This window comes from Syzygium oleosum, unplaced genomic scaffold, assembly GCF_021117445.2.
Source record: "Syzygium oleosum isolate NSW1041296 unplaced genomic scaffold, Sole_v2.1 Sole_v2.15, whole genome shotgun sequence".
NCBI classification, from domain to species: Eukaryota; Viridiplantae; Streptophyta; class Magnoliopsida; order Myrtales; family Myrtaceae; genus Syzygium; species Syzygium oleosum.
Genome location: NW_026607499.1, coordinates 7,637,093 through 7,654,786, shown reverse-complemented (window position 1 = coordinate 7,654,786; position 17,694 = coordinate 7,637,093). Strand labels below are relative to the sequence as shown.

The following is a 17,694-nucleotide window of genomic DNA, read 5'->3' as shown; positions in this document are numbered from 1 at the left end:
TATGGGCCAGTACAATTCCTTATGTTGAACCAGGAACCAAACTAGTAATTTTCGGTTCCAAATTTTTTGAACCGAGAACCACTCAGAACAGGTCAGTTTAATCCTGTTGGTTCAAGTTTCCTTTTATACTCGAACCGACTTGAACACAAATAATATATATTTCTTTGGCGACCCAAATCGAGACTCAACTCATAACATTTGGTTCAGCATTCCCAAGGAGTTTTGGGGGAATGCAAATACCTTTAACTTAAAGCCCCATGGGAAAATGCAAATTGCGTTTGGTAAAAAATCCTTTGTGAAGCTACTTTAGCCCAAGTAATATTTGGCAAATCTTATTTTGCAAGGATCTTTGGGATTTTTTTCATTAAAAAAAAAAACTTACCCTTCACCGGAGCTGGCGATGGGCGACGGCCGCCTGTTGCACGACCCAGGCGACGACCCTCTGGGGCCGTACGACCCTCGCAGGGGGTCGCCCGACCTTGGGCGACAGCCGCCGGCACTAGATCTGGCTCGTCGGTGGCCGTCGCGCAACCTAGGTGGCCCTCGCCGGGGTCGCGTGACCCTAGGCGGCCGTCGCTGGGGTCGAGCGACCTCGCCGGTCTCTCGCCGGCCCAATCTGGCCTTGGGCGGCTCTGGCCGGCCACCCTCAGCTCAAAGAAGATGAATAGTCATGAGGGGCAAAATTGAAATATTGAAGAATTAGTGAGGGTAGTTTCAGAAGAAAAAAAATTGGTTTCAGCATTAGGCAAATGTTGAAAGCTCAAAGCTAGTCCGAACCAGCCTTGGACTTTTAGCACTTTCAATGCTGGCTTTCGGCCGAAAACTCATGGGAAATACTTGCCAAACGCCTCACATTTCCTCGAGGGGCTGCCCCTTGGGAATACTGAACCAAACGCACCCATAGAATCCGAAATGCAACGAGTCAATTCAGATTCCTCTATTACAGCAACTTGCTCCAGAGTAGAACACATGACCATAGACATATCTCGAGATTGCGACACGAGCTCTGTAATATCATCCATGACACAATCTTCACCGACGACAAGGCGACTCCAAATCTGGAGATGATGAGGCTCCATGATCGCCGATCTCCTCAAGATCTGGACGGCATGAAGGATAGAAACGGAGCTCGAGTGTGGACAACCATAGACGCAGCTCTGGAGATTTGGGCGTTCGTGGACGCATCGAGATCTGGACTCATGCTCAGGTGGCATGCTTGACGTCATGGAAAGGGCGATCATCCTATGCATCAAGCACATTGTTGGTATCATCACACATACAATCCTAAAGGGGTCTACCCTCTTTAATGCGGTTCCATTTGTGTTTCTTCACCGCATTCGCTTCCTCGCTCGGTTCCAGGTTCTGTTTGAAATCGGTATTATCTCGAGCGAGGCATCATCACTACACGATGGCAACCTTCCTAGAGAAGTTGGAGGAAGCTAATGGGTATCGCCAGACCTACTGGTTGGCGAAGAGGGCGAGGGAGGAGGCGGAGGAGAGGGTAGCCGTTTAGTGTTTAATATCAATCGAACCGAACCATTAAGATACCAAATTTTTTTTACTTATTACCCGAACCAGAATGGGACCCAACCCAAAAGACCTGAGATTTTAGGTTCGAGAATTTTTTACAGCCCTAGCAGCAACCATCAACTATCGTCCGACAGCATTAAGATCCTAAACAGAGAAATAACTTCATTCCAAGCGATTACGATTTGCTCCACCCGATAGGATCTACAACAAACAAACTCGAAATAAGCATATACATACTGAAAATGTAGCTAGGAATTATGCAAAATGGTCCATCTAAACAGAGCGGAAAGTAATTGTTGGCATAGCATCACTGGTTGGGGTTCATATTCTTCAGGCCACTCACTGTACTATCCACCAGTGTAAAATTAGCTGGTAGCCAACATACTCGTCCAGACTCCTATCAATCAGGTTCATAAGCAAACTTGCACTCGCAGAGTCTAAAGCCCTTCTTTGCAGGAGAACGGGCAGGGTCTATGAGAATTTATTCAGAAGCAGCCTCATGAAGTAGACCTTCCAATGTTCAGACTCAATTAAAAGAGATGGCCATTGCTTCAGAAGCAAGTCACACGTTTGTTCTCATGAGTCAGGAGCTGTGAAAATAACTTGCAGATCTTTCATATGCTTTAAGTGGAAGCTTCAGCAATCCTTTTTGCAAATTTCCAAAGCAAGAACATTCGAAACCTTAATCGCTTAACTCGAGAAATATTTAGAGATGTAGAAGAGTGCATTGCAGCATCTGCTTTTCCAACTGCTATGTAAGATTTGTCTTTTCATAACTTATGCCGTATAGCACACATCATGACACTATTTCTTGCAGCGGAACATTCATATAAGCCAAACACGACGATATAGTTTAAAAGTGTCTATCTTAAACATAGACAAAGTAGAACACAAATGCAAACGTCTTTACAAGATATAAAGTTGCGTCAATGACAAAATGATCCATATCTCGTTCAGCTTCTCTTCCAAAGTGCTTTACCTAGATGGAAGTGTATAAAATGCTCCTCATAGAAAGATGAACAGAGCAAGGGATAAGAATACTTTAACATTCACAATAAACAAGCCTGGATTGGAAGACTGGCTCTTCATTTGCCTACAAAGATGGCTCATTGCAAAAGTCTCACGCTGATCCAGTTTCAAAAGACCATACTTCTAGCTTATGTTAATTTCCTAGACGAGAAGCAGCTATATCATTTCAAGACTTATTCCAGACTCGAATTGCAATGATGATTTAGCAAAGAAACTGACAGAACTCATACGCGTTACCACAGCTCGATGACCAAAATCATTTGCAGTGGCCCGAGAATATCATTAAATCATTGTCTAACATCGTGTCCAATGTCAATATCAGCATTTCCAATTACAAGTATTCTTTGCTTAGATCATGTTAATCCTACCCATGCTGTTCAGCCTGAAGTCCTAACCATCTGCACATTGTGATTTCATAAAAGAACAAATCACCAGAATAACCGAAGCAAGAAACCAATGGAATAGAACCATACAACGAGTGCAAGTAAACAAAATGCTAAGCATTTTCATTTCGCAGATTTAGTAAGTTATTTAGAACAATAACTGTGAGGGACCACCTAGTTCAAGACCCACATCATCACAGAAATTAGCTACAGATTGGGCACAAGATCAACCCATTCTCATTGCAATCAGAACACCTTACCACAACAACCCTCTCTGGTTTCTCTCCATCTTCACCTTCCTCCTTCACGGTCACCAGAGTCACCACCAGTTTGCAACTCCCATTACACCGGAAACAAGGCAAGAACCGCACGCCTCCACACCCTTCACACAACACGCCCGCCTTCCTCTTCGGCAAGCCCTCGAGCAGCTCCCCCAGACCGCCCTCCTCGACGATCCTCATCACCTCCTCGGCCCCGCCCAAGTACCTACCCCTCACGAAGACCCTCGGCGGCACGACCTCCCCCCTCGCCCGCCCCTTCATCAGCTCCCTCAGCTCCTCCTTGAACCCGCTGTCCATCGACACATCCCGCTCGCACAACGCCAAGCCAAGCCCCTCGATTGCCGCCCTCACGGCATTGCAGTCCTCGAACGTCTTCCGCACCCCTCGCAGAGTGGTGGTGTAGATCACGACCCGGTCCTCCCCGCTCGGAGGGCAGAGGTACTCAAACCTGTCGAGCGCGGGATTCACCGCTGCCACGTCAGCAGGCAGGCTCGGGACTTCGCTGTCGCCACCATCTCGCGGCGGCGGTGGCGGCGGCAGCTTGGGAACGGGGGATGGGTGAATTTGAAATTTGAACGAATTAACGCGGGAAGCGGAGTTAGGGTTCGAATTCTCTTTGTCGGTGCCAAAAGGGTCTTTGAATCTGGGCTGGGGGAGAGGGGAAAAGCGGAAGCTTTCGGCGTCCAGGCCGGCCATGAGCTCCCAGGAGTTGATGATCTCGGGTCGGGTCGGGTCGGACCACAGGGGCTTGGATTCGGAGCGGAAGGACCTGGGGTCGGAGAGGGCCAGAGGGGAGGGGAAGATGGACCCGAGGGTGAACCGCGGCGGAGGGGTCGGCGGAGTCGTGGCGGCGGCGGCGGAGGGGGGCGGGTCGAGGGTGAGGAGGCCGTAGGTGGTGGAGGTGAGGGAGACGATGTGGTGGCCGAGGGCGGAGGAGGTGCCGAGGGGGGAGAACTCGTCATCGTGGCTCAGCAGGTTGGAGGAGACGCAACCCATGATGGACCACCCTTTGGTAGTTACCGTCGGAAGAGCTCCGGGAGCTGCTAAATTTACCAGCTTTCTTCTTCCCTCTTCTTGAAACCGGAACCGAAAGAACAAACTGAAGAAGAGTGATGGCCCAATGTGGAAGAGAGCTTGAAGGGCATGTAGAGAGAGAGAGAGAGAGTGCGTGTGTTGTGGCTTCGATGCAAGAGACGACTTTCTTTGGAGGAGAGAGAGAGAGGTGGGGGAAGAAGCAGAATAAAGTAAAAGGGAAATGGGGAGTGATGGAGAAGAAGCAGCAGAAGCAGCAGAAGGAGGAGGAGAAGGAGTGAACAGTGCGAGCGATTCCAATTCAATTTTTTTCGAATAGAAAAAAAGGGGGCGGTGAAAATTTAAAGCGAGGAGCGAGAAGAGAACGCATCATTCGTTCAAAGCGGGGGTGGGTCCGATCCGGCCCCGCCTCTTTTTGCTCCGGTTGGTCTGATACGTGTCTTCTAGGAAAATTTCGATTAAGGACCTCAAATAGGGTCAAATTCTCAAAAGAGGGCCCAAAGTGAATATAGTATTAAATAAGGATATGAAGTGCCCAATCAGTCTCAAATAAGGATCCGAAGTGCCCAAAAAGTTTCAAATAAGAGTCTGGGTAGCCGGGTGGCCAAGATGCCCGCCGGCCGGTGAGAATGTTACTATTCCAGCATCGGAACAGTAACTTTTTAATTTTTTTATTATTTTTTCCATTTCTATTTTTTTTCTTTTCCTTTTCCTTTTCTTTGTTTTTTTTCTTCTCTTCCTCCATCGGCCATAGTTGGGGCCGGCGGAGGTCGCCGCCTCAGAGCGCTCGCCAGGCGGCAGGCTCGACCGCCCCGCCCAGCCGCGGCGAGGCTCGACCTCGCCGACCTCGGGTGAGGCCTGGTCGTCGCCGCCACCAAGCAAGGCCGGCTCGCCTCGCCGCCGCGTTGTCGAGCCACTCGCGGCTGCGGCAAGGTGGTCTCGCCGGCAACCAGGCAAGGCCGAGCCTCTCCCGACGCCGCGAGGTCGAGCCTCTCTCCGGTTGCCATGGGAAGACCATTCACCGGCGCCGGGCGAGGCCGGCCTTGCCCCTTGCCGGGCGAGATCGGCCGCCCGACTTCCGGCGAGGTCGAGCCTCGCCGGCGATCGGCGGGGCGAGCCTCTCGCCGAGATCTCATGCGAGGCCGACGCCGGCCCGGGCGAGGATGGCCTCGCCCGACGCCGACGAGGCGGCCTCGCCTCGAGCCGGGCGACCTCCGCGGCCCGACCTATGGCCGACGGAGGAAGAGAAGAAAAAAAAAAAAAAGGAAAAGGAAAAGAAAAAAAAAACAAAAAGGAAAAAATAAAAAAAATTTTTAAAAAGTTACTGTTCTGGTGCCAGAATAGTAACATTCTTGCCGGCCGAGGGCATTTTGGCCGGCCGGCGACCCAAGCCCTTATTTGAGACTTTTTGGGCACTTCGGGTCCTTATTTGAGATTGATTGGGTACTTCAGGCCCTTATTTGATATTATGTTCACTTTAGGCCCTCTTTTGGGAATTTGACCCCACTTGGGGCCCTTAATTGAAATTTTTCCTTAATTGAAATTTTCCCTCTATTATATGAGAAGTGTATCAATCCCCCTCCTCCTTCTAGGGGTGTGCAGCCAGGTCAGTTTCGGTGCCGGTTTCGAAACAACCGTGTTTGGTACATGATTTTAGGGACCGATGACCCCCCGCGAGGCCAGTAATTGGGTTTTTTACAAGGCAAATAGCACTCTAACTATCACTTAAAATAATACTATTATCCTTCTCCTTGTCTATCTCCTATAGAAAATTCTTCAACCAAATCATCTACTTGTCGAGTGAGAGAGTGAGACCGCGAGAGGGAGGCAGAGAGAGTCGGGTGAGAGAGAGAGAGAGAGAGAGAGAGAGAGAGAGAGATTAGGGTTTTGTTTAGATTTGAGAAAGGGAGCGGCTTAGGCTGCGTGCGGGAGAGTACTTGAGGCTTGAGGGGTTTTTATTTTTTTTTTATAGTTTTTTCAGATTTTCAAGAATATAAAAATAATAATAATCGGTTCGATCTGGGCAGTCTAGCTTAGCGGTTCCACACATGGAATTAGGAATCGAACTGAAAATCACCTGTTCCAATTTTTTGAATCGGAAACCGGTGCCCCAGGAACTAGGGGCGAGCAACACAGATCGATCGAATCAAAAATTGCCTAAACCGAATCGGCCGATTCTGGGCAATTCTCAGAAAGCATCAATCCGGTTCCCAATTCCAAAATATTAGAACATGTGATTTTTTTGTCCGATTCCCAGTTCCGGGGAAAACCAGACCGCTCGAACCTGACCAAATATTTTTTATTTTTCTATTTCTTAAATGAAAACCTAATGATCAATCTCCCTGAGCTCGCGCTCTTGCTCTTCTTCTCTCTCTCCCAAGCCCTAACGCCCCAATTCTACCTGAATTTGTCCACAAACGCCTCCACATCATCCTTCCCTTTCATCACCAGCGTCACCACGAGCGACCTCGTCCCCAAGCCGCCCACTCGCCCATCCAAGCCCACGTACAGCTAGAACTTGAGCCGTGGCGATGCAAACATCGATTTGATTGATTTCTTTAGCGAGAATATGTGCATAATGGACGCGAGAAGGATCGGGCAGCCGTTGGTGGTCAGCTCCGCCGTGGGGAGAGCAGCTCCAGCCATCAATTAAGCTTAATCTCACGCAGATTAAAACTGGATGAGTGCTCGAATCGCTACCAGATGAATCCTCGTTATGGCGTGTTGGAGGGAAAAATGATGCCACAAGAAGGCGCGGGGCGAGACAAGGAAGAGAGTTGACTGGGAGGAGGACGAAGAGAGCTACGAATGGCGGAGGTGGAGGTGTGATCAACCACACTGAACTCCACTACTTGGGCGGTATCTCAACCCGTTCATTGATCGTAACATCATTAATTCTTATTTTTGTTTAACTTTTGTTCATCCCAAAAATTGATAGGCAAAACAATCACGATACCAATTAAAAAACATTTTCTAGCATTTACATCAAGCTTGTCTCTATTTTTAGAATATAAATGCACTATGAAGCATAACTGTTAAAAAGCCTCAGAACTGATGCCACAAGAAGGCCCGTACGCTAGAACTTGGCCGTGGCGTAAACATCGATTGATTGATGAGCTCCGCTGGATGAGCAGCTCAGCCATGCCACTAAGAGGAAAATGTGCCAAAGAAGGCGGGGCGAGACAAGGAAGAGAGTTGACTGGGAGGAGGACGAAGAGAGCTGCGAATGGCGGAGGTGGAGGTGTGATCAACCACACTGAACTCCACTACTTGGGCAGTATCTACTTTGGAAGAATTCAATGATCAGTTCCAATGGACCGCCTGAGAACCGGACTCGACCGGTCGGTCCGATCCAAAAAACTAAGAACCGATTTTTCTAGTCCAGTTCTTGGTTCCTGGGTGGAACCAACTGAATCGGGAACTCCCAGAACATGCTGGTTCGATCCGGTCCGGAAGGTTCCCAATTTGATCAGTCTGTTTTACTCATCCTTAGTTTCGGGATTCATTACCAAAACACTCTTAGCAACCCTCTCCAATTCAATGTCTTTAGTCTTCTCTGTTTGTTTCCTTGCACTAGATTCTGCCACATACTTGTCATTGTACAACATGTTTTCATTGATCGTAACATCATTAATTCTTATTTTTGTTTAACTTTTGTTCATCCCAAAATTTGATAGGCAAAATAATCACAATACCAATTAAAAAACATTTTCTAGCCTTTACATCAAGCTTGTCTCTATTTTTAGAATATAAATGCACTATGAAGCATAACTAAAGACTTTCGTATGTGAGAGATTCACCTTTTTCTCGGTCCATTCTTCTTCTGATAGCTTAAAATTAAGTGGAACTGAAGATCCTCCGTTGATTAGGTATGTTGTTGTATTAACTACATTTGCCCAAAATATTGTGGGTAATCCTGCATGCATTTTCATATTTCTTGCGCGCTCATTTAGAGTACTGTTCATCTCTCAGCAACTCCGTTTTGCTATAGTCTGTTGGGAGTTGTTTTTGTCATCTTGAATTCATTCTCTGCATAAACTGCTTGATCGAATATAACAATTCTCAATCTTCTTTCTTGATCAAATTTCGATGCTCTCCAGACATAAGCTAATGTAGGTTCTTCTAAAACATTAGATCCTCAATCAGCATTTTATAGAAACCAAAGTCCTCTCGATCTTCACCTTCCTTTTGCCCATCTTCATTACTCCCACTATTCCACTAAACCAGACTTTGATACTAGTTGTTGAGAACGTGGAAAACCCTCTCAAAATCAGCAAAGAGAAAAACACGGTGCCGCATTAAGTAATTACTTCACTATCCGTATCATTATCATGTTTCAATTTACAATTACAAGAGAAAATGCTCAATATATAGCAGAAGTGTAGGCATACAAAGTCATAGTAGAAATTACGTGTATACTCTTAGCAGCATACTCAATGCAACTTTTGTTACTATTTAAGCGAGCACCAGTGGATTGGACCCTCTCAGATTAGAAGGCACAAATTGAATTGATTTATCAATCAAACCATCCCGAAACATCCCCGTTAAAGTACATCACCAAGAGGGACGTACCTTATTTTCCACGGATTAAATGTTCCTTTTGCAACGTCGAGAGAGAGAGAACAATCCTTAGATCGTTGAACAAAATCCCTTCTTCTTTGTCCTTTTGTGAGAATAAGTTTCTGATCATGAAGAAACCCACACACACTCTTACGTGTGTTCTCACTTTTTGTGTCTAGACAATAACTGTCAAGTGCAGTTATTTCCTTTCATGGGCTAGGTTAGCCCATCATGAGCGGCCCATCATTCATAAAGAAAACCCATCAATAACAATTCTCAATCTTCTTTCTTGATAAAATTTCGATGCTCTCCAAACATAAGCTAATGTAGGTTCTTCTAAAACATTAGATCCTCAATCAGCATTTTATAGAAACCAAAGTCCTCTCTATCTTTACCTTCCTTTTGCCCATCTTCATTACTCCCACTATTCCACTAAACCAGACTTTGATACTAGTTGTTGAGAACGTGGCAAACCCTCTCAAAATTAGAAAAGAGAAAAAACACGGTGCCGCATTAAGTAATTACTTCACTATCCGTATCATTATCATGTTTCAATTTACAATTACAAGAGAAAAATGCTCAATATATAGCAGAAGTGTAGGCATACAAAGTCATAGTAGAAATTACGTGTATACTCTTAGCAGCATACTCAATGCAACTTTTGTTACTATTTAAGCGAGCACCAGTGGATTGGACCCTCTCATATTAGAAGGCACAAATTGAATTGATTTATCAATAAAACCATCCCGAAACATCCCCTTGCGTTGATGAGTAAAAGAGCATGGAGGGGGGTTAACTCTAGCGAGCTTATCTAAACGTTACCCCTCGGATCCCTCATTTATTATGAAATGTTCGGCAGCCACAGTTACTCAGCACCATCCGTGACCCAAAGTCCGAGGTTGGCAAGCTTATCGCCACAACTCTCCGAAGATGCTAGAACCCATGAAGTCCGGGAAAAGTGCCAAAAAAGTCCTAAACCTTTTGCATTAGTGTCAATTTAGTCCTAAACCTTTTTTTGGTGTCAATTCAGTCCTAAACCTTTTGCATTGGTGCCAATTTAGTCCTAAACCTTTTTTTGGTGTCAATTAAGTCCTAAACCTTTTAAATTTGTGCCAATTCAGTCCTAAACCTTTTGTTTTTGTGCCAATTTAGTCCTTCCGGCCAATTTTGACCGGAATTTGCCAACGTGGACGCCTGCCGGCCGGCGGCCGGTCACCGGCGCCGACGTGGCGCCGACGTGGACAACTTTAATAATATTTTAATATTTTTTTGAATTATTATTTCTTTTCCTTTTTTTTCTTTTTTTTCCACTTTTTTTTTTGGTCTCTCTCCCTCGGGCTTCCGCCGACCGGACCGGCCGTCCGGCGAGCTCGACCTCGCCGCCACCGGCGAGGGCGGCCTCGCCCGGCCTCCGGCGAGGTCGCCGGGCGAGGCTCGACCTCGCCGGCCACCGGCGAGGGCGGCCTCGCCCCATCCTCCGGGCGAGGTCGCTGGGCGAGGCTCGACCTCGCCGGGCCGGGCGAGGTCGAGCCTCGCCCAACCAAGGCGAGGCTCGCCCTCGCCGCGGCCTCCGGCAAGGTCGCTGGGCGAGGCCCGACCTCGTCAGATCCAGCGAGGTCGAGTCTCGCCCAGCGACACAACTCGCGTCGTTTAGAGGTTCTCTTACAACGTAAATCGAACTCGTGACCTCGTGAATGTGACCCATCTACCTCTAGAACAATCCCCTTTGTGGTCAGGAGACATCGCCTTGAAAATAAAATATGGATTTGTATGCGGTACAAAGCCTACGCTGTACCATTTTTCACCTTACTCTCCTCCATCGCCACAATATGTGCAGTTACAGTTTGAAAAGTGCATCAAAATATGCAAACTAATGGTGATGGACGTATGTGTCATGTAAAGAAAAAAAGATTAGAAGTGTCGTATACTTAAAATTAATCCATTTACTATTTGCAAAAAAAAATCACTAGCACAACATAAATGCACAAAAAACATGTATGCGTCACTCACATCATGTGACATATAATATTCTAATTAGATGATTGATGCCGTGTTAATTTGTTGGGTGGTATATACCTCTTGCATAATATACATGATCGGCAAGGATCAAGGCACTTGTAATCATTAAGTGTTGGATGCAAAGTAAGTCGAAAGAGATAATCTTACATTCTTGTGACATTACACAAACTGGACACTATCAACAATATTACATAAGATCACTCGTGCAAAATCTATCAATCCCTTTGTTTGTTTCCCTCCTTTCCCGAAAGAAAGTAGAGTAATCTATTCTCGCTCCACCTATACGATTGACAAAAGGAAATTTCAAGACAACAAACTAGGCGGGAGATCATCGTGTTCGTGCCCATTAGGGTTTACGTCACAAGCATGAGCAGAAGCGGTCGGAGCCACATTTCTTGCTTCATCCCAGAACAGAACGAGACAAGGAATCTAGTTTGGACTGTACGATGAGGAGAATCTAAGACAGTTTGACCAGTCCACCGAGCAAAGATGATGAGTCCAACACAACACCGTCCTTCGTTCGCTGTCCTGGAAGCTGCTCTCATTTTATTTCATCGCTCCTTAGCTGGGAGATCTGCCCTAGACATTGGTCTTTGTGTTCATTTTCATTATAAACTGATAAACTCACTTCATCTTCTCACTGCTAGTGCTTTCATGACACCCATTATCAAAACAATCTCTCTCTCTTTCGAGATAAGAGGAAAGTGATATGATTAAATAATGCTCACTCAGAATAATTTGGGATTTAGTTGATGCTAATCGAGCTAAAGATTCGGGTGACTGATGCATGTACATGCATTAAGTAAGGTCACTAAAGAGGTTGGTTGAGATTGTTTCAACTAAGTGAAGGAAAGAGTGCCACTTTATTTGGTTTTCCTCAAATTATGTTAATTAACTCAAACTGATAATTCTTAGGGATAAGGGCAATCAAAAGTCGTAAAATTTATCATGAAAGTGCAATTGAGTTCTAAAACTTTTAAAGAGTACGGGCGAGTCCTAAAACTTGTTAAATTGGTTCAATCAAGTTCTTTCGTTAACTTCGTCCAACTCGACATTTGGAAAATGCTGACATTACATTTTTTTTATTACTTTCTCTCTTCTACCTGATAGTTTTTATTATTTTCTTTCTTCAAATTTTACTTAAATCGGATTAAATAAATGTAAAATAATTATTTAAAAAAAAACCAAGTACAATAAAAAAGGAGGAATGAGCCCTCGTCGGTGGCTGCCACCACTACCCATCGTCAGAAAGGGCCGACGAGGCCCAAGCAACCTCCGTCGGCCCTTTCTGGTGATGGGCGGCAGCGGCAACAACCGGCAAATGTCGCTGATTTAGTTAGTTCTTTTTTTGTAGTACGTGTTTTTTTGCTTTTTTTAACTTTTAACTTTTTAGTTGTTTAAGTTTAATTTAGTTTCTATTTATTTTTATATTTTGAATATTTTTCTGACATGACGTTTGATGGATGCCACATCGTCACCACGTGTCTTATAAAAGTAATAAAATAAGACACGTCAGCATTTTCCGTCGATCTAGTTGGATGTTTAGTTTAATGGAGTTAACGGAATGATTTGATTGAATCAATTTGGCAAGTTTTTGGACTAGATTGAACTTTTTAAAAGTTTTAGGATTTAATTGTATTTTCATGACAATCCAATGCATTTAGCCCTAATTCTTAAATAAGAGGGACTCCTTTAATGCTATTGTTGAAAAACTTCCCTCCTGTATTGCATTCATTGAGGAACTTATGATTACGTTAAGAATAAAAATTTTGTTTCACTGAATTGAAGGAAGTAAGAATTTCCAAAACATACATTTCGAAAACACAATTCCATCCGCACAGATTTTTTTCGATTATATCGACACCGCTCTCGATAGGTATTGTTATGATTTTAGGTAATTTCCTTCCTAGTGTTTAAACATAATCGCAAGATCATAACAAATTTTTAAAAAGGTGGTCGAGTTGATTGGCACCTAATACCACAGATATCTTGGGTCCATTTTAAGGGTACTCCTGGCCTAGCTATCCAATTAGAGTAATCTGAAAACACATCGGTCCATCCCCCACGTTCATACAAAAGCAAATGCAAAAAAGGGAGAACAGAAAAACAAGAACGAAAAGGGATTCGTCCTTTGGCCAAGCTTCAGCTGCTGCGGGCACGTGAAGGCATGAGGCTTGGGTCAGTACTTTAACCCGATTTTAATGTTAATTTAGACCCAACCCCCTCCTCCCTCCTCTTCACAAAAGTGAGAAGCCAATGCTCTCAAGTACCTTTCAAATTTTATAGTGGGGTCTCCTTTTGGATCCTTGCACTGCATTGAAATTCTCTCATGTCCAGTTGTCCACTCACACCACTCCCCCTGCAACCCCGTCTCCCCCACTCTCTCAGAATACTATTTCTACATGGTTCTTGCCAGCCCCTTCTGACACTCCATAGTCCATACATATTATTACTATATTGGATCATCTCTCGTTGTATCTTTTTCTTTGTTGAAGTTTTTTTTAACTTTCCAATGCCCACAACAAAACACCTACCTAGCTAAGAGCTCTCATTTAAGTTAAGCACAGAGAGAGTGAGAGGGAGAGAGTTGTTGTTGGAGCTCGCACTCTCTCTGGGCTCTTCATAAATAAACCCCAGTCTCCCTCTGCATCTCCTCAGTCCCACAGCTCAGCAATAATGTGGAAAGGAATCAGGAGAGACTGTGGTGAACTTCTTCACCACTTCGTCCTCCACATGACGCCTCCATCTTTGCTCTAACTTTGAATAACAGAGACAGAGAGAGAGCTTCATTTTCCTTCTTCTGTCTGTGTGCGTGTTTGTTGGTGTTGCTTTCCCCCATGGGAAAGAAGGGTGGGACTTCTTGGTTGACCAAAGTCAAGAGGGCTTTCAGGTCTCCAGCTAAAGATGACGAGAAGAGAAATGGCAGGAGGAGAGAAGAATGTGGGCAAGAGGATGAAGAAAGGGTATGATTTCATTCTCAGCACTCCTCACTTTTTCGTTTAACTCTCTCTGTTTTGATGACTTTCACCTGCTTAAGTAAGTCTACTTAAAATTGTTTCATCTTCTTTTATGTTTGGGTTATATCATAGATTCATATGTCGCATATACGTCACTAGTTAAGTGTAATTCTCGTTAATGATGAAAAAGAGCTCCTTGTAGATTTGGAAATTTACACGAATTTGTTGTGCAGAAGAGAGAAAAGAGAAGGTGGTTGTTCCGTAAGTCCGGCAGTAACCACCCGGCCGATTGCGAGACGAAGGAAGCGGTGGCGGCGGCAGCTGACATTTGTACGGCGGTAAATCCTGTAATGGTGGACAACCAGAGGCACGCGATTGCAGTGGCCGCGGCCACGGCGGTGGCTGCTGAGGCAGCGGTGGCGACTGCGCAGGTGGCTATGGAGATCGCACGGCTGACCAGGCCTCCGTCCAGTTTGGCCAAGGAGAACCGTGCTGCTGTGGTCATTCAGACGGCTTTCAGAGGTTACTTGGTGAGTCGAAAACTAAGTCAAAATTAAATTTGTTCAGCTGCTCAAGACTACCCCAGCAAAAACTTATCCAGTCATAACAAGTATAATACAAAGGAAGCAAAAATGTGTCACAATCTTGAAAGCGACTTTCACTTCTGAGGCGTTAACGTTTAGTCAGCATCCGCTCAGTCCTCTCCTAAGTAGTCCCTTTCAAGCCAAACCTTGCGTTGACTCAATACGAACCTTAAGGTTCATGTGCTCAATACGAACTCAATCCTGCAAAATTTGATGTTTTGAGAAGTCACTTAAAAGAATTAATCTCGACGGCTATTGTCGGAAAACTGGAAGTTAAGGTTCATGTGCTCTTTTTGTTTCTTGAAGGCGAGAAGAGCACTCCGAGCACTGAAGGGGCTCGTGAAGCTGCAGGCATTGGTGAGAGGTCACAATGTCCGGAAGCAAGCGAAGCTGACCCTCCAGTGCATGCAAGCGCTCGTCCGAGTCCAGGACCGGATGCGGGATCAGCGAGCAAGGCTCTCGCACGAGGGGAGCAGGAAGTCCATGTTCGATCCCGAGACCAACAACTTGTGGGAGTCCTCTTATCTGCAGGACATTCGCGAGAGGAGATCAGTTGTACGTGGCCGAGTCAATTCACTGGTCTTTTTTACGTCTCTTGTGATACAAAGCAGGAGTGTTTTCTTTTAAATGTGCATTAATCGGGCCCGTTTTGGTTTTGCTTTTGCCTACAGTCGAGGAATACAAGCTGCACCGCCGACTTCTGGGACGAGCACTTGTTCAAAATGGAGGACGTCGAGGCCTTGTTGCAGAGTGGAAAGGAGATTGCTTCGCAACGAGAGAAATTACTTTCTCAGGCCTTCTCCCAGCAGGTAGGTTTCTCTTTCTACAGCAAGGCAACAAGGAGACTGTAATTGAGGATATGAGTGCATAATCACTTTCTTTTGAATTCCCGTGAGTTACGTTTTCATATATCAAGTCGAATCGAGCTGAGATGGAACATATCAAGTTCTAATTGAGGGGCGAATTTTGAGCTTTTTGAGCTTCATTTCATTGCAATCTCTGTTTACTACTTTGATTTGTACCTGCTGGGGCTACTATGTTTTGGTCTCAGATGATAGAAACTGATCACTTCAAATTCTTCATGTTCCCCCAGATATGGAGATCTCGAAGGCACCCATCGGCCGGGAACGAAACCGAGCTCGAAGAGCGAACCAAATGGCTGGACCGCTGGATGGCCACCAAGCCGTGGGAGACCGAGAGCCGAGCTTCGACCGACAAGAAAGACCCGATCAAGACAGTCGAGATCGACACCTCCCAGCCCTATTCTCAGTCCACGCCGAGGAACCACCGCAGATCGTTCCATCAGAATCACTACATCCATAGACAGCCGACCCCCAGCCCGACCCCGCATTCCGTTTCTTCACCAGTCCACAGGTCACACTCCCACCACATCAACCCCTCCCTTCACCACTTCCCCATCACCCCCTCCCCCGCCAAGGCCCGGCCCATCCAGGTCCGGTCTGCGAGCCCCCGCTGCTACCGGGAAGACCAGTCGTACTCGGCCGCCAACACCCCAAGCCTGGCCTTCCTGCACCGCAACTCCACGGCAGTTCCAAACTACATGGCCGCCACCGAGTCCGCCAAGGCCAGATCCAGGTCACAGAGCGCGCCAAGGCAGAGGCTGTCCACACCGGAACGAGACCGCACCGGGTCCGCCAAAAAGAGATTGTCATATCCAGCCCCAGACCCGCATGGCGGGTTCGGGATCGGGTATGGGCCGGGCGGGGTCGGCCAGAACTTGAGGAGCCCGAGCTTCAAGAGCGTCTACAGCGGGCATTATACCTACAACTACGGGGGCAAACACAGATCGAACCTGTCATGCTACACGGAGAGCATCGGCGGAGAGATTTCGCCGTGCTCGACGACGGATTTGAGATGGTTTAGGTGAGGGGAATTAGCAAAGACATTGTTCGGTGACACAAGTCTAATGTAGGGATCGATTTGGAGATGATATTTAGTTTGAATTTTCCTTCTGCTGTACTTGTTACATTTTGTTCTTGTTCTCAGTAGGGAATTGAATGGTCGAGGGGGCCTTTTAATGGAATTGGATCGACCAGAGCATTTGTGAGAGTCACGCACAGGACATGCCACTTCATGAATGTACAGCATATCATGGCTTGCGTACCTACTTCAATGCTGATATTATTGCTTCTGCAACTCGTGAAATAAATTGACATTACTGAGACTGAAACTTGTGTCTGGGCAATTCCAGCTAACTGAAAATTGAAATTATGTCTCAGGCAATTCCTGCTTTCATGTAATTTAGAGCTTATACTAATCCGTGGATGTAACACAAACAAATGAAATATTACTATTACCCGCAAGAAAATATCTTTATACAAGAATTTATTTTCAAGATATACGTGATTTCTAAATTTTTTTTTTATTCAACGCGATCTTTGAATCTTTAAAAGTTCACTCAACGAGGTCTCTTCGTTAAAAGTTCTAAAACCATTATCCGGTGTGACTATAATTTTTGATGACTTGACTTTAGATTTGCTATACCAGAATTCAGGTGACTTACGCACAGCTTTCACATTATAACTCTCTTATTATTTCGATTCAAAAAGAAATTGAAAAGCAAAAATGAAAGGAGAATGAGATTTACCGACTATGAGAAATGATGCGGACTGCCGCATCATCATTTTGGCCCCATAAACACTAACGTGGCAGTCTATGTCGGAAAAAAAAGAAGCAAGTAACATGGTGATAAACTTATGGAAGGATTACATTAGGTGGGTTTTTGAAAGTTCCAAGATCAGATTGAATAGACAAAAAAAAAAAAAAGGTTAGAACATTGAGAAAAGGTATCGGCCGATTCTAACCACATGAACAACATTGATAGCGGATACAATAAAGTATCTCTACTATAGTACGGAAAGCTACTGACGACGTGAAACGGATTTCGAGATGTGCAACTTCCAATACTTTGATCAATACATGACTCGATCCTCTTCATTGCAAACGCAGACTCCCACCTATTATTCCACACTTAGATTTTGTTTTTCTCCCTACAGCAATTAGCATACCTAGTGAATTGCTTTTGACCTAAATAAACCTACGAAGCTCACTACATCCGATTGGCACTCGGATTCAAATGCAAGTAAATTACCAAATGCTACCAAGGGGACCACTAATGGGAGAGATTGCACCATACCATGGTTAGACATGGGCCATAAAGATCTACTTTTGCTGCTGAATAAGCTAAACAATTTGATGCTTTGCTTGAAGGAGATACCATGTTTCATTCTGCTAGGCCGACAGGCATATAAAGTAATGTGCTAATTCCTAAACATGGGTATGCAGAAAGATTCTAACC

At 45.3% G+C, this 17,694-nt stretch overlaps 2 protein-coding genes across 4 annotated transcripts; one reads left to right on the top strand and one right to left on the bottom strand.

Annotated features, from left to right (window-relative positions):
* Nucleotides 1-2,414: 2,414 nt before the first annotated feature.
* LOC115675396 (uncharacterized protein At3g28850) lies at nt 2,415-4,517 on the bottom strand. 2 transcript variants are annotated; one of them, XM_056318224.1, is made up of 2 exons: nt 3,203-4,517; nt 2,415-2,957 (listed from the first exon to the last, which is right to left on the bottom strand). In XM_056318224.1, the coding sequence occupies exons 1-2, from the start codon at nt 4,217-4,219 to the stop codon at nt 2,937-2,939; spliced, it is 1,038 nt and encodes a 345-aa protein (XP_056174199.1). In that variant the 5' UTR covers nt 4,220-4,517; the 3' UTR covers nt 2,415-2,936. The 2 variants fall into 2 exon arrangements, with proteins under 2 accessions (XP_056174199.1, XP_030453882.2); XM_030598022.2 differs by lacking the exon at nt 2,415-2,957 and having other exon boundaries at nt 3,039-4,515.
* Nucleotides 4,518-13,205: 8,688 nt separating this feature from the next.
* LOC115675394 (protein IQ-DOMAIN 17-like) lies at nt 13,206-16,419 on the top strand. Of its 2 annotated transcripts, none has more exons than XM_030598020.2 (5): nt 13,206-13,797; nt 14,025-14,321; nt 14,682-14,930; nt 15,047-15,184; nt 15,469-16,419. In XM_030598020.2, the coding sequence occupies exons 1-5, from the start codon at nt 13,672-13,674 to the stop codon at nt 16,261-16,263; spliced, it is 1,605 nt and encodes a 534-aa protein (XP_030453880.1). In that variant the 5' UTR covers nt 13,206-13,671; the 3' UTR covers nt 16,264-16,419. The 2 variants fall into 2 exon arrangements, with proteins under 2 accessions (XP_030453880.1, XP_056174183.1); XM_056318208.1 differs by having other exon boundaries at nt 13,208-13,797; nt 14,682-14,927.
* The last annotated feature ends 1,275 nt before the right edge of the window (nt 16,420-17,694 follow it).